Genomic DNA, 16,748 nt, shown 5'->3' on the forward strand with positions numbered 1-16,748 from the left:
CACATTTGGAGATATCTAGATATTCTGGTATTCTTTGCTGACTAGTGACACTGACTCCAAAAAAATTTAATCACCTCACTGGTTTAAGTTAGGGGTCAGGGCAAGAGTGACAATCTAACTTGAGTCAGGGAGGTAGGGGTTGCTGGAAAGTCCTAATCTCTTATAGAAGCATCTACGTTATCTAAGCTGGGAGCTCTGGATGTGCTGATTATCTCTGTCCTTAATCATTCCCATCCTGAAGTCTGAAAGAACAATTTACTAAATAATCTCTAAAGGAAATTTGATGGGGAGTATTGAAAAAGAAAATAAAGTGTAAATTTGTGCTGACCCAGAATCAAATGAATGGAATTTCCATAAATAACCCAAGATATAGATACTATTTGCCAATACAAAAAGTGAACTCATGTTAAGCAAAATAGAAAGAGGAATGTTTAGTTTCCCAGAACTCTAGATACAATGTCCAATACATCCAGTCCATGTGTGGCTATCAGTGCTTGAAATGTGGCTGGTCAGAATTAGGACGTGCTGCATGTATAAAATGTACCTGATTTTGAAGACTTAATGCAAAAACAAAAAGAATGTCAAAGCTCTTTAACAGTTTTTCAGATTGATACATGTTGAAGTGATAACACTTTGGCTATATTGAGGAAAATAACATATTATTAAAATTAATTTCATGTATTTCCTTTGAGTTTTTTAAGGTAGCTACTACAGATGCAAAATTATGTACGTGGCTCATAATGTATTTCTATTGGAATTGCTGCTAGAGATTATATAGCAAATATGGAAACTGATAGGCAATATTATTGATTAGGCAATATAGAGAAACAAATTTATTTTTTCCAATTTCAAAATCTGCCTTCAAATATTTACACTTACTTTACCTTCTTACCTCTCAGGAAAGACAGGGAAGTTGGCTTTAGAAGGTTTGAACACTGATTAGGACCACTGCCATTGTTGATAAAAATTGGCTTATTTTGGGTACCCTCAAAGCATGGAAAAAAAGAGTCACTGAACATGTCACTCAGTGTTTCAAGATAAGCCTTAGCATGGCAGCCATATAAAGTTTATCTCAGAAATGTCTTAAATTCTCATAACTGGTTAGGGTGTACCAGGCCAGGAGTCCATGTGAACCAGCTCAGTCTGGGTTTGTGACTGATGGATAATCCACATGGAATCAGATGAAGGCAGCAGTTGTTACTATCCCTCACTCTTTGGTAGTAGGGTTGGACTAAAACTGCCAACTCCTGCAATTTCTTGTTCTTATCCCTACTGCTTGCCCAAGATATTAGAAGACTTTTTCATACCTTCTTGTCTCAAAGTATATTCTTTTTTAGACTTCTCTAAGATGCTATTTCCTATATAAATGATAGCCATGACTCTACTGAAGTCTTTTTTTATTGTGTTATGTTAGTCACCATAAAATATATCATTAGTTTTTGTTGTATTGAAGTCTTTAGGTATTTCATGTTGATGCATGTAGTCCTGATTTCTCCTTTCCCTGTGATGTCATCTCTTGGAAGAGGAACAGGGGTATGCATTTGTGTAGGGCCTATGGTTGATCTGCTCTATCAATAGAGCCTAAATATGTGTCTTGGTATAATAGGTAGTACTAGTATAGTAGGTAGCTATAATTTCAAAACATGGCTACACCACTGTGATTTTAATAAAATGACTTTACTTACTTTTGCCTTTGTTTCATCATATGTAAAATTGGACTAACAATGGTGTTTTGTTATAAAGAGGATGATCATGTAATTTATCAACAAAGTTGGGAAACTATTAAGAGTGTGTAAGGGCTTAAATGGGAATTATCCCAGGCAAATGGGAAATATGGTCATTCTACTATCATCCTACTTACAGGATTTTTAACAGGATGGATGAGTTCATATTTATAAAGTACTTAGGAGGGGATTATACAAAGTGAAATAAGTCAAGCGGAGAAAGACAATTATCATATGGTTTCACTTATATATAGAACATAAGGAATAGTGTGGGGGAATAGAGGGGAAGGGAGGGAAAACTGAATGGGAAGAACTATGAGAGGGAGACAAACCAGGAGAGACTCTGGACTCTAGGAAACAAACTGAAGGTTACAGAAGGCAAAGGTATGGGGGGATGGAGTAGCCGGGTTTTAGGTATTAAGGAGGGCATGCATTGCATGGAGCACTGGGTGTTATATGAAACTAATGAAATGTTGAACACTACATCAAAAACTAATGATGTACTATATGGTGGCTAACTGAACATAATAAAAAAAGAATAGTACCAGACACTTAACTATTATTATCTTTAAGTGGTTCTATGAAAAATAAGTTACTTCCCCATGGGTATTCTTATTCTTTGGATGGATTTATTCTTGTCTTACCCTTCAAGGTTTTCTGAAGTGTCAGTAATGAGTAGGACACTTTATATGGCTTCACCCAGCAACTACTCCACTGCTCCAGTCTCTGAATTCCTCCTCATCTGCTTCCCTAACTACCAGAGTTGGCAGCACTGGCTGTCCCTGCCCCTCAGCCTCCTCTTCCTTCTGGCCATGGGGGCCAATGTCACCCTGCTGATCACCATCTGGCTGGAGGCCTCTCTTCATGAGCCCATGTACTACCTGCTCAGCCTCCTCTCCCTGTTGGACATTGTGCTTTGCCTTACTGTCATCCCCAAGGTCCTGGCCATCTTCTGGTTTGACAATAAATCCATCAGCTTCACAGCCTGCTTTCTCCAGATGTTCATCATGAATAGTTTTCTGACCATGGAGTCCTGCACATTCATGGTCATGGCCTATGACCGCTATGTGGCCATCTGCCACCCACTACGATACCCAACCATCATCACTGACCAATTTGTGATTAAAGCTACGATCTTTGTTGTGGCCCGGAATGGCCTTCTTACTATGCCTATCCCCATACTTTCTTCCCGGCTCAGATACTGTGCAGAGAACATCATCAAGAATTGTATCTGCACTAATCTGTCTGTGTCCAAACTCTCCTGTGATGACATCACCTTCAATCAGCTCTATCAGTTTGTGGCAGGCTGGACCCTACTGGGCTCTGACCTCATCCTAATTGTTCTGTCCTACTCCTTCATCCTGAAAGCTGTGCTAAGGATCAAGGCTGAGGGTGCTATGGCCAAAGCTCTAGGCACTTGTGGTTCCCACTTCATCCTCATCCTCTTTTTTAGCACAGTCCTGCTGGTTCTGGTCATCACTAACCTGGCCAGGAAGAAGATTCCCCCAGATGTCCCCATCCTGCTCAACATCCTGCACCACCTTATCCCCCCAGCTCTGAACCCCATTGTTTATGGTGTGAGAACCAAGGAGATCAACCAGGGAATCCAGAAGCTGCTGCGAAGGTTGTAAGAGGTAAAAATGGGTGAGAGCTAACCTGGAGAATTGAAATTGATAATGGGGAATAGTTTTCATGATGCATAGGAAATTTAGTTACTTCAGGAATAAGTTTGGATTTTTCATTCTCCAAATTTTCAGTTGACTATGGAGATATTCTTATCCTGACTCCTACTTTCCCTGCACTGACTGGAACCTTAGTTTTTTTGCACTCTGGAGTTATCTGGAAGTTTCTTTCAACCTCATCTGTGTGAGAGAGATTTGTCAAGTTATAATTACAGGTACTTAATTGGAGTGAAACTCTTTTTCAAATAAAGAAAAAATAGTATTCTAGTCACTTTCAGTGCCTCTCAGTTTCCTCAATTGCTTAGTACTTAGATACATATTAGACCACTTGCTTCTACCTGACACAGTTCAAACTGGTTTTGTGTCATGAATGGATCTCTTGTGAAGTTACAGAAGCTGGCTCTAAACCTTTGATTCTTACAGTGAGAGAATGACATGTATCACCCACTGCCTCCTGTAAGCCCTGCCAGATATTGTTAATATATTTATATAATGCCACTTCTCTGGATTATGAATTTCTTGGAGTTCTTTACTTATTTTTAATGAATTAAAAAATACTAAGATGACTCATTTTTCTGTGTGTGCATTTTGTTTTAAGTGTAAGTGTGTGTCCTGTTTTCAGATGTGCTTTACTAACTTGTGTCTTCATCCCCTCCTATCTCACTTTTCCATCAGATTTCAGGCACTATCTATATCCCCATTTTTTCCTGCTTATCTTAGATATACAGTTAAGTCGACTTATTCATTCTACTTTCATCTCTGTTGTGTCAATCCTCATAGTCTGTGCTGGTGCCAACATAACATCCTATGGGATCCGGACAAACATATTAGTGGGTTATTTGAACAAGGACAGGTGTGTTTAATTCTTTTCAGTTCCCTTCCTGATCATACCCTGAAAATGGTGGGGATTCAGGTTCCAGGTGGTGGGTATTAGGGAGGGCACAGATTGCATGGAGCACTGGGTGTGGTGAAAAAACAATGAATACTGTTACACTGAAGATAAATTAAAAATTAAAACAACAACAACAACAACAACAACAGTTTTTTTCAGTGATCCAAAATTCATTATGCACCACACCCAGTGCTCCATGCAATACGTGCCCTCCTTAATACTCATCACCAGGCTCACTCAACCCCTCAACCCACCTTCCCTCCAAAACCCTCAGTTTGTTTCTCAGAGTCCATAGTCTCCCATGCTTTGTCTCCACCTCTGGTTTCCCCAACTCACTTCTCCTCTCCATCTCCCAATATCCTCTGTGTTATTCCTTATGTTCCACAAGTAAGTGAAACCATATGATAATTGACTCTCTCTGCTTGACTTATTTCATTCAGCATAATCTCTTCCAGAGATTATGGAACATAAGGAATAACACAGAGGACATTGGGAGAAGGAGAGGAGAAGGGTGTTGGGGGAAATTGGAGGAGGAGACAAACCATGAGAGACTGTGGACTCTGAGAAAAAAACTGAGGGTTTTGGAGGGGAGGTAGGTTGGGGGGTTGGGTGAGCCTGGTGGTGGGTATTAAGGGGGGCACATATTGCATGGAGCACTGGGTGTGATGCATAAACAATGAATCTTGGAACACTGGAAAAATAAAGTTTAACAGAGTCCCCTTTTGGATACTGAGAGCCTCACATATAAGAGACATTTGAGAATGTCTTCTAACATAGCTGATCTATGATGTACCTAGTCATTCTTGGAAAATTTACAAACTAATTTATCATTCCTATAACATTGTCTTTAACCAAAATAAGAGCTTTGATCCACTCTCTCTTCTCTTTTCCACAGCTCCAAAGACTGATCCTAACCAAACACTGTCCTAGTCACCCATCATTCCATTTGTTCCTGGCTCATTATTTTCAGGTTATACCCATTGATATTTTTTCTTAAAGTCTATGCTCAAGAATCTCCTTCCACATAGAAAACCAGTACCAGTGTCTTCATTTGACAAACTGCAAGTCTCAATTTAAACTCCACCTACTTTACAATCCTTCCCTTTATTCACTCCAGCAGAAGTAATCTATCTTAAGCAACATGTGTATCTCCCTCTGACACTAGATTATGAATTCCTGAGTCTGTTGAGAGTTTTGTCCATCTTCTTAACTTTATTTACTTAGGACTAGTAGCACAATTATTTAAATATCTTAGTTATTTTTGTTGAGCTAAAGTGAATAATTTATACATGCACATCGTTTCTTATTTCCTCTGAAAATTAGTGGAAAGATCAAGTTGTTAATATAATGTATTTTCCAAAGCACTTTACAAAAAACCTTATATAACTCACGTTCAAGTTGATCTTATATAACATAGTACCTAAGATTGCTTCTCTTGGATGAGATAAGACTGAATCTTTATTTATTTGAATCTGAGGTATACCAATTGGCACTGACTAGATGTGTAATTTTTTTTTTAAAGATTTTATTTATTCATTTGACACAGAGAGAGAGAGAGAGAGAGAGAGAGAGATCACAAGTAGGCAGGCGGAGGGGGGGCAGGGAGCCTTATGTGGGGCTTGATCCCAGGACCCTGGAATCACGACCCCAGCCGAAGGCAGAGGCTTTAACCCACTGAGCCACCCAGGCGCCCCTAGATGTGTAATTTTTGATTCACTGATCTGAGCTCTCATTTTCTCATTTCAGAATAGTGATAATAGGCCTTTTATTATGTAATTTATCTGATTATTGGGTGACCTACTCTCAGAAAAGTTTTCAACCAGAGACTAAAACATCCTGAGAACTTATAAATGGGAACCTATTTTATTATTTTCTTATAAACATTGATTTCTCTCATGTCTTCAAAAGAAGATGCTCTTCATTATCTTATACACCATGACACATTTCAGAGGTGCTCTGCCCTGCTCTGTGTGTCATTCCTGGTCCCCAGTGCAATTTCTTGATTACTAGTGCATTACTAACTTATAAAATCCTTTCCTTATTTAAACTTCATGATGTTGTGCCATGGCAAACTCAGTCATTTCTTGTTCTAAATTCCTTGTTTAAAATCTTGGTCTTGCTGCCTCATTTCAGATGTTGGCATTTGCCTAAGAGTCTGGCTGGAATGCATCCAGACTAAAAGCACCTCTCTTCACAATGAAAGCCTGGAGGGCTCTCAAGTGAGCCAGTGAAGAACATGTACTCACAGATTCACTACCTGTATTTCTATAATTTTTCATGTTACTATTTCATTTTTAAATGAATTTAAATTTTAAATTAAAAAAATTTACTAAATTAAATAAAATTTAATTTCATGTTCTATTTCATTTTTAAAGTTTTAAATTTCATTCAAAAATGAAATATGAATTTATAGAAAAATGAAATTTTCTATAATTCATCTCTTGAAGCACACTAAAGTATTTCATAGATTGTCCACATTGGCCATCTTTTTTTTTTTTTTTAAATCTCTGGATACCTAGAATTTCATATCTAAAGGGATTTTAAAATCATCAAATCTAGAGTCCTCTTGGAATTTCTGCTAAAGATTATTTGATAAATAAGCATTCAAGATTTCCTTAATTTCCTTGATTGATAAGAAACTATCTTGTAGCACTTGGGATGGAAAACCTCTGTTTCTGTTTGGGGTTTTAAAAATTCTCTCACTTGTCTGTGTTTTTTTCCTTGGGCCCCTATGGAAACTTTATGATGAGTTAAATTTCTAGTACTAGCTTCAATTATTTTAACAATGTTCCATTTAAGAGCTTGTAGGCCTGATGACTCTAAAAGAGGTATATTGCCCCCTCCCTTTATAAATAATTTCTTATTTCCCTATAATGTGCTTTCTCCTTTATAAGTTCTATTAGGTTAGTATTTGTCACTGATTTTTGCACTTCCTACTGAATCAAGCAGAATAACAAACACATAAAAGACGTTTAACACATGCATATGTGGTAGATAAAGAATGTGGAATGTACTAAAATGGGAAAATGAAATGATATGTGGAATGAAGCATATAATAAAATAGAATGTGAGAGGTAAATTTTGTATTTAGGAATGTGGTCCTAAATGTCTGGTATTTCTTACAGACAATAGTCCAATGCATGTGTTTTTAAGATGCTCTGGGTGAAGAACTATAAACCTCTCTTTTCTCTTTTTGTATTTAAATACACATGTTTTTCCTTCACCTTTGGAAGTATGTAGGTCTGTGTAAGTGTGTCTGTAGGTAGGTAGGTATGTTTGTGTAGGAATGAAATACTTCAGGGAATGGTGACCATGAGGACAGGAAACTCAGCATCTCTATTATCTTTTGATCTACAAGAGAGGCAACATTATGACTTTAGCAGTCTTATGGAGTGCAGCCAAGAGCATAAGGCAACAAGAAGCTGAAGTGTCATACACTGACAGCAGGCTACTAACTGAATAAGATACCACTTAATTTTACACAGTACCTTCAAAACATCCATTTAAAGGCTTAGCACAAGGTAAATCAGAGAAAGACAAGCACTGTATGTATCACTTATATGTGGAATCTAAAAAAAAATCAAACCTATAAAAAACAAAAAGTAGAATGGTAGTTACCAGGGGATGGAGTGTGAGGGGATAAGACTGATAGTGTGTAAGGGAGTAAACTTGTAATGAGTGGTAAATAGCCCATAGGGATCTAGTGCACTGTATAATAAATATAGATATAATACTATACTATAATTATTTAACATGATAAATATTGCTCCAACAGCAATCATATTGCAATATACAAATATAACAAAGTAATACTTTCTGTATACTTTAAGTTTATGTAATGTTATGTGTCAAATTTATTCAATTTAAAAAATGTCTTAGGGGAAGAAATACTTTGGGTTAGGGTTTTCATTCCACCCTGCATATAAGAGAATGAGAATGCACCCCTTAGATATTGGTGTTTGAGGATCCAAAGATACAGAGATTATTATCCACCAGACATATATTATTTCACCAGATACATTATTTGACTAGGCATAATTTTGGTGGAATGTCTGTGAGTTAGCACAAAACATGTGAAGTGTAGCTCAGATTTTTATCTAGAAGGGTTGCTGAATGGAGAAGCTGAGAGAGGAAAATTATTATTCACCTTTGAGATGTATACATGGCCATATATATCTGGGTATATTTGTGGACTCTCTAACTGTTTAAGTAGTTGGTTGGTTTGTCTGTTTTTGTGCCAATAGCATACTGTCTTAATTCCAATAGCTCTGTAATATGTTTTGAAATCTGGCCCTCAATGTAAGTCATCCAGTTCATCTTTAAGACTGCTTTATTCAATCCCCATATGAAGCTTTACAAATGACTTCTAAAAAAAAAAAAAAGAGAGGGAGAAACAGCTGGGAATTTGGCTGGGATTGCTCTGAATCTGGAGATTAACTCTTGGGGGAGGGTTAACATCCTTATAGTGTTAAATTTTACAATCAATAATTACATTTCTGTATTTTATTTATGTTCCAATTTTGTATCTTTCATTATAGATTATGTAATCTTTGTTTAGACTTATTCCTGGATATTATTTTTTCTGATGTTATTATGAATGTGTTCTTTTTGATTTCTATTTGTTGTCATACATAGCTAATTTGTGTATTGACTGTATTTTGAGTGACAATGTTAAATTCATGTATTAATTCTAGTTTTTTACCTTTGGGTTTTCTAAATACTCATTATACTTTATAAAATGACAGTTTTATTTCTTTCTTTGGAATCCTTCTGCTTGCTATTTGTTTTTTCCAGATTTACTATATTGGACTGAGCTGCCAGTGCTGTGTTGAAAAGAAGTGGCAATAGAAATTTTTGCCCTTTATATTTTCTTTATTATTTAGCCATTGATTACCAGGTCTGCAGTAGGTCTTTTGGAAATACGCTTTATCAGATCAAGGAAATTCCCTCCTATTTTAATCTGCTAAGATTTTAAAATGGATATTTACCTTCATCAAATGCTTTTTCTGCTTATTTTGAGAGGATCACAAGGTTTCATTTGTTATTCTGTAAGTGCATCAAGTCACATTAGTTTTCAAATATTACACTTGATTGTGATTGCTTACTATTTTCATATATCATTGCATTTGACTTGCTGATATTTGTTAAGAACTTTTTTAAAAAGATTTATTTATATGAGAGATAGAGAGAGTGTATGTGTGTGTGGGTGGGGGAGGAGCAGAGGGAGAGGGAGACAGAGAATCCTCAAGCAGACTCCCCACTGAGTGAGAGCCCAATAAGGGTTCAATCCCAGGACCCTGAGATAATGACATGAGCTGAAATCAAGAGTCAACTCCTTAATGGACTGAGGCACCCACATGCCCTGTTAAGAATTTTTTATATCTGTGTTCATGAGAGAGATTTATTTATTTCCTTTTCTTATTATGGTATTTATTCCCCCATTCTTTTATTTTTAATCTCTTTGTGTTTGTATATTTGAAGTAGGGTTTTCAGAGATAGCATATAATTGGTCTTGTTTTTTTACTCAAACTCATAATTTTTGCCTTTTAATTGGGTTGTTTATTTGCATTTAATTTTATTATTGATATGGTTGGATTTAAATCTACCATCTTGCTATTTGTTTTCTATACAATTTACCTGTTCTTTGTTTCATGTTTTCCTCTTTTTATGCTTCATATTGGATTATTTCTTTTCACTGTTCCTTCTCCTCTTTTGGTTATTAGTTAAAACTTTGTGTTTTTTTATTTTAACAGAGTGCCTTAAAGTGATATACCATTCACGTATAGCATAGCAATTTTATAATAGTTTGCTTATTTATTTGCCTATGTGATTATCATTTCTAGAACTGTTTCTTTGTTTGGATCCAGGTTTTCATCTGGTATCATTTTCTTTCTGCTGAAAAAAGAATTCCTGTAATATTTTTTACAGTTTGGGGCTCCTGGTGATGAATGATTTTGGTTTTTATATGTCTGAAAAAGGATTTTTTCCCCTTAATATTTGAAAGGTATTTTAACTAAATATAGAATTCTGAGTTGACAACAGTTTTTTTTTTTGTTGTTGTTCTTTAAAGATGTTGCTTCACTGTATCCTCACTTAAATGGCTTCTGACAAAAAAATCTGCTATTATCCTTAACTTTTTCCTTTGTGTGTAATTTGTCTTTTTTCCTATGTCTGCTTTTAAGATTTTCTTTTTATCATTGATTTTGAGCAATTTGATCATGATGTGCCTTCATGTAGTTTTCTTCAGGTTTCTTGTGTTTGGGAGATCTTTCAGATCTTATCTTAATTATTGCTTTCCTTCTACTTTTTTGATTAGTTCTTTTTTTTTTCAGATGTCATAGTTAATCATTGATTTTTATTCTTTCCTCTTTACATTCATGTATAACATTCTATTTTCTCACATTTAATACATTAAAATAGGCTAAATGTAATATATACTATACATATATATATTTGACTATAGATTTCTTTTTATGTACTCTTACTATTTTGTAGGGTTGCTGATGTTTTATATTATCATCAGTTCAAGGTATTTTCCAATTTACATTTTGGGTTTTTATGTTACTTATAGTTATATTGATACATATTATTTAATTTGTGTGACATGTGGGATTTTCAGATACGTTATTATTATTGCTTTGCATTAATCAGATTAGTATAGTTACGGTCATTCTCCTGGTTAGTATTTTAATGATACATTTTTTCCATTCTTTTGTTTTCAATCATTCTGAAAATGTGTCTTTTTTAAGTGACATGAATATATTCAATCTGATAGTCTTAGTCTTTTACTTGGAATACTTGGTCTACTTACATAAATGGAATTGCTGATTGCTTTATAGCTACCTTCTTATGATTTGTATATTATCTCACACATTTTAATTTCCTTCTTCTTCTTTCTTGTCATACTTTGGATTAATGAAATTTTTATGCCTTTGGTGATTATCTTTTTTGGTGATTATTTTGGTGATAATCCCAGAATAAAAACTGATATTCTTGATGTACTGCAGTCTATTTAAACACACTGTTTGTAGTGTTCAGGATTCCATCTAGTTGTTTTCCTTTAAGTGACATATTTTCCCTGTGTGAAGATATTTCTAAAACAATATAAGTCAATAATGAGATAAGTCATCAGAAAGCACTAATTTTAAAAACTGTTTTTCTAGAATGTAGCTAATATCTAAGATGAAGTCATTTGTCTTCCTAAAGGGTCTTTTAACTACATCTTCCAGATCCCTGTGATATTCCAGATATCCCTAGGGATATTCCTTTCCATTGCAAGTAGTACATCTCAGTTTATGTAATTCTCAGACACCTCAAAAGAAGCTATGAGCTAATCACTGCTCTTACACTTAGTCTGAGTATAAATATAGAAATCTCTTTTTAACATTAGAAATGTGTGTGTATCTGCAGGGAGGCAGGAACCCATGGGAGCAGGATGCCCCAACCAACTCTTCATATATCCAGCCACAGGAGACTGGTGGCTGTTATAGTGACAATATCTTCATAAAGTTGTCCAAAGTCACAATATTCTGGTTTCTCTTCAGGCCACATAAATCTTTCCCATTCAACCAAATCCTTAAGGAGAAGTCACACATTGCCTGACAGCAGTTGGATGGTCAAACTGTCATTTGGAGCAGACTTTCTCTGTAAGTATTTTTGGGAACAGTACACTGAAAAACCAAGCATAAGTGATACTTTGAGTTTGGTCTTCAACTTAATTCACTATTTATTTAAAAGAATGTTATTGTGCCCTCAGATGTTAGTATGTAGTTAGTATGAAGACCCTGAAGATCACCCATGTCAGGAAAGTATGAGGACGTTAGGGTGTGGGTCAGCTCAGCTCTGTCTCTGATTATTAGAGGCATATTTTAAGTGTCTGGATTTGTGCTAACTGCCACAAAGAAAAATGATGCATACTTTGTTCTTGACCTTAATGAGCTTTGGTCCTCCTAGGAAAGGTAGCTAAGAAGTATAGATTCAGGCAGAGAGATAAAACCATGAAAAAGTAACCAATAGAATTCCCAGAGTGTCCCTGGAGGAAGACCATTCCATGCTCATGGATCGGAAGAATATACATTGTTAAAATGTCTATACTGCCTGGAGAAATCTATACTTTCAATGCCATTGTGATCATTTTTCAAAGCATTTTTCAAAGAGCTGGAGCAAACAATCCTAAAATTTGTATGGAATCAGAAGAAACCCTGAATTGCTAAGGAAATGTTGAAAAAGAAAAACAAAACTGGGGACATCACATTGCCTGATTTCAAGCTTTACTACAAAGCTGTGGTCACCAAGACAGCATGGTACTGGCATAAAAACAGACACATAGACCGGTGGAACAGAGAGAGCACCCAGATATGGACCCTCAACTCTATGGTCAAATAATCTTCGACAAAGCAGAAAAAAATATACAGTGGAAAAAAGACAGTCTCTTCAATAAATGGTGTTGGGAAAATTGGACATCTATGTGTGGAAGATAATTTTCGAATTAGGAGACCAGAGATTGGCCAGAATTGTGCTCAATTAAGTAAAGATAATGGGAGAAGCAGCCAATGTGATATTGAAGCTGAGCAGAGCTGAGGTTAGGATTGGCTGAACTGAGGTGTCAGTCTTGGATTAGGGTTAACCTAAATCAGTGGTTAGGTCCATTATAACAGGTGGGTGTAGCTTTGTCATTCTCAAAGCATGGTCCCTGGAAAAGCAGTATTGGCATTACCTGGGAACTTGTTAGAAATGTAAATTCTTGGCTTTCCCCCCCAGAACTAATGAATTGGCAATTCTGGAGGTATCAGAATCTGTGTTTCAACTAGTTCTCCAGGTGATCTCATTTGAGATACACTGGTCTAGATAAAGGAGAATCCTGATGAGAAGCCCACAGTGTAGATTCAAGGAAAAAAAAAAAAAAAGCTCTAAACTTTGATTGGGAGATTCGTGCACGCGCGCGCGCGCGCACACACACGCCTGGGGCCACCCCAATAACATGCTGCAAAATCCATCTGTGAGAGATGGTTTTTCCCCTGCCTCAGAGGAGAACACAGCAGACCCCTGCAACTTCTTCCCCTCAGGGTCCGGGATGGTTAAGATACTTGAAGAGAACTGAAGCTCCAGTCGTGCAGTGTCCTGTCCTGGGGGCATATTTCAGTATTCCTTTAGTTCTTCTCTTGTTCTAGAGGCCTCATTTCCTTATTTTTTTTCCCTACCCAGGAAATATAGTGTTTTTTATTTTATTATTTTAAGTTACTTACCAAATACAGATGCAAGTAAGTTACTTGCAAGTAAGAGGCAAGTAAGATATCTTTTGTCTTTATTATTTTCACCCTGAGGTTTTACCACTAATTTTTTTCCCCATTCTGCTTTATTCAGCATTTTACTGAGTGTTAAACAAGACTACTGGTGGTTCGCAGTACAGAAAGATATGGACATGCTAATTTAAAAGAGTCAAGGGTATTATGATGCTTTCAATAATCTGTCAGTTTCATATATCTGACTTGTGCTTATTGAGTGCCTGTGATGTCAGCAGATGCATGAGGTCCTTTTCTTTGAGCTATGATAAAAAGACAAGACTCCCTTGCTGACAGAGGGAGCACTGACTTTTTGGAAGACAAATAGGAAATATTATTTGTATAGGACATTTTTTTTAATGTTTTAATAGCAGCATGCTCAAGATATTTAAGAATCATAGAGAAACGATGGAAAGGGAAAGTATCTAGATATGGATGCAGAAAGAGTAACAAGAAAAAACATTCCTAAGAGCTGTAATTCTTGGTCCAGATAGAATGGGACAAGCAGAAGTTAGTTATTTGAGGGCAAGAGAGTTGATGTAGGAGGAGGATATGACTTGTAAAAACACAGAGGCGAGACAAAGTGCAAAGCATGTTCTATCAGTGGCTGGGTCTATGCGTGGAGTTGGAATATACTTGTGAAGGGAGTTATTCTTTATTCATAAATTATGAGTGCTAAGGACATTGTTTTAACAAAGAGTAACTTGTACAATTTAAACTGTAGACAGATTTTATGTCACCAGAACCGTGGGGAAACTTGACAGCCTAGAACAGAGGAGGTACATTGGTTAGGAGGTTACTAATGAAACAGTCAAACCCTGAAATCATGTCTTTTCTTTCAACCAGTTTCAGGCCCACCTGACAGCCATGGTACTATTTCTCAACAACACAGGCACCCAGGTAACTGAATTCCTGATGATCTGCTTCCCAGGAATGCAGGACACACAGCACTGGCTATCTGTTGTCCTGGCTCCCCTCCTGGTTTTGGCCATTGGGGCTAACTTTGTGTTGTTACTCACCATCCAGCAAGAGACATCTCTGCATGAACCCATGTACTACCTGCTTGCCATCCTCTCCATGCTGGATATCATCCTCTGTTTCACTGTCATCCCTAAGGTCAGACCCCACTCTAGATTCACTTCCAGGCACTCAGTCATCTTTCTCTGAATAGTATTGTTTTGCTACTGTAAATCCTCCTACTCCTGAAGGCAAATTCTCAATGAGTTGTCCATACCATCACACTGGGTCCATCACATCTCCTACACATGTCCCCCTCCTCATTCTCAGTGTCCACTTTTTTTTTTTTAAGGTTTCATTCTTTCCCAACTGATGATTCCTCTCTCAATGTCTGAGTCAGTGATGTGCCAAATTTTGACCTTCTTTTTACTTCTAGGGAGAGATTCTTCTTGACTTAGAATGACCCCACATTTATATCCAAGAGCTCTAGAATTTACTTTCTAAAAATGTAACTGGATGTATGTTTATATCATATGCTGAGATAAGAATAATTGGAAGAGATTTCTTTCTTTCTTTCTTTTTTTTTTGGAAGAGGTTTCTTATGTGTACAGAGAGATTGGAGGGTATTCAAATACAAGTATTAGACTTACTGAGTTTTGATGTTCTTGTGATGCTTTTAGGTGGGCAGGTGTGTTCAGCTGGAGTTTGGATAAGAACTCTAAGGTTGACCAAGAGAAGATAGCCTAGAAATAAATACTTACAAACAAAAGGCATGGTCTATAGATGGAGAGAAAAGGGTATAAATATGGCTCTAATTGGGATGCCCATAGAAGATACTTGAAATTAGGATACTGTACCAGCTGGGATTATGGGGGCTGTGGCTTGGGGATATAGATGGTTGTTGAAACCATTGGGGGTTTCCCCAAGGTCAGGTACCCTGGGATGAGAATGGATGCAGTTTTTGAGAATAATGATTCTGGCAGGTCCTGCTCATCTTCTGGTTCAACATGAAGACCATCAGCTTTGCAGGCTGCTTTCTGCAGATGTTCGTCATGAATACATTCCTTCCCATGGAGTCCTCCACCTTTCTGGTCATGGCATATGACCGCTATGTGGCCATTTGCCATCCTCTACGCTACCCATCCATCATCACTGAAAAATTTGTCATTTATGCAGCCATCTTCATTGTCTTTCGCAATTTGCTAGTCACATTACCTACACCAGTTCTGGCTGCCAGGCTCAACTACTGTGCCAGCAATGTGGTAGAGAACTGTATCTGTGCCAACATTTCTGTAGCAAAACTCTCCTGTGGGGATATTTACCTAAATAAGCTCTACCAGTTTGTAAGTGTTTGGTGTCTATTGGGTTCTGACCTGGTGCTAATCTTGCTATCCTACTGCTTTATCCTGAGGGCTGTTATGCGTCTGCAGTCAGGAGGTACAGCCACCAAAGCCTTGAGTACTTGTGGTTCCCATCTCATTCTTATACTTTTCTTCTATACGTTGCTGCTAGTATTTATCTTCACAAACAAGGCAGGAAAGAAGGTGTCCTCAGAGGTACCCATTCTTCTCAATGTCTTACACCACCTAATCCCACCAGCCCTGAACCCCATTGTTTATGGAGTACGAACCCAGGAAATCAAGCAAGGGATTATCAAGATACTCAAGTACAAGTTCTGAGAGATATGAGTCAAAGACCAGGGATTATGGAAATTTGTTTTAGTGTTGGTTTCATCTGAATGCCACAAGGAACATATTTACATGCATGATGCTACCCTCATCTTGAACTTAAACCTTCTCCAGCCACTATCACAATATTTACCCTCACAACTCCTCCTCAAACCCTCATTGAACACACGTTTGGGCATCAACTGCCCTTTTATTCTAATCCCTTGCCATCATGATCCTTCAATTCTCACTCACTAAATCAGTGAGAATTACCTTCCACATACTTCTCAGTCTTTACATTCTGAGTGCCTGTCACAATTAATTCAATTCATGTTGTCTCAAGGATGAGACAACACTTTAAACAGAATATGGGAAATATGACTAGGGTCAGGGTAACCAGTGAGGATGTAATTTGAATAGTCTAAATAAAAAGTAATAATGGCTTGGATTAAGGTGGTGAGTAAAAATTGAAGTGATGGGTCACAAGATTTGCTGAGAGTCTGTATGTAGGGTATAAAAGATGGAGAGGAATAAAGGATGACTCC

The 16,748-nt window shown here is 37.0% G+C and overlaps 2 protein-coding genes across 2 annotated transcripts; both read left to right on the forward strand.

Annotated features, from left to right (window-relative positions):
* Positions 1 to 2,413: 2,413 nt before the first annotated feature.
* Positions 2,414 to 3,355, forward strand: LOC308350101 (olfactory receptor 56A4-like; the record flags this gene model as incomplete). Its single annotated transcript, XM_080815105.1, has 1 exon — positions 2,414 to 3,355. One exon carries the CDS (start codon positions 2,414 to 2,416, stop codon positions 3,353 to 3,355), a length of 942 nt encoding a protein of 313 aa, XP_080671231.1.
* Positions 3,356 to 14,446: 11,091 nt separating this feature from the next.
* LOC308350834 (olfactory receptor 56A4-like) lies at positions 14,447 to 16,215 on the forward strand (the record flags this gene model as incomplete). The annotated part of the gene is made up of 2 exons (XM_080816308.1): positions 14,447 to 14,695; positions 15,520 to 16,215. 2 exons carry the CDS (start codon positions 14,447 to 14,449, stop codon positions 16,213 to 16,215), a joined length of 945 nt encoding a protein of 314 aa, XP_080672434.1.
* Positions 16,216 to 16,748: the final 533 nt, after the last annotated feature.

This window comes from Martes martes (assembly GCF_963455335.1).
Source record: "Martes martes genome assembly, chromosome: 10".
Taxonomy (NCBI): Eukaryota; Metazoa; Chordata; class Mammalia; order Carnivora; family Mustelidae; genus Martes; species Martes martes.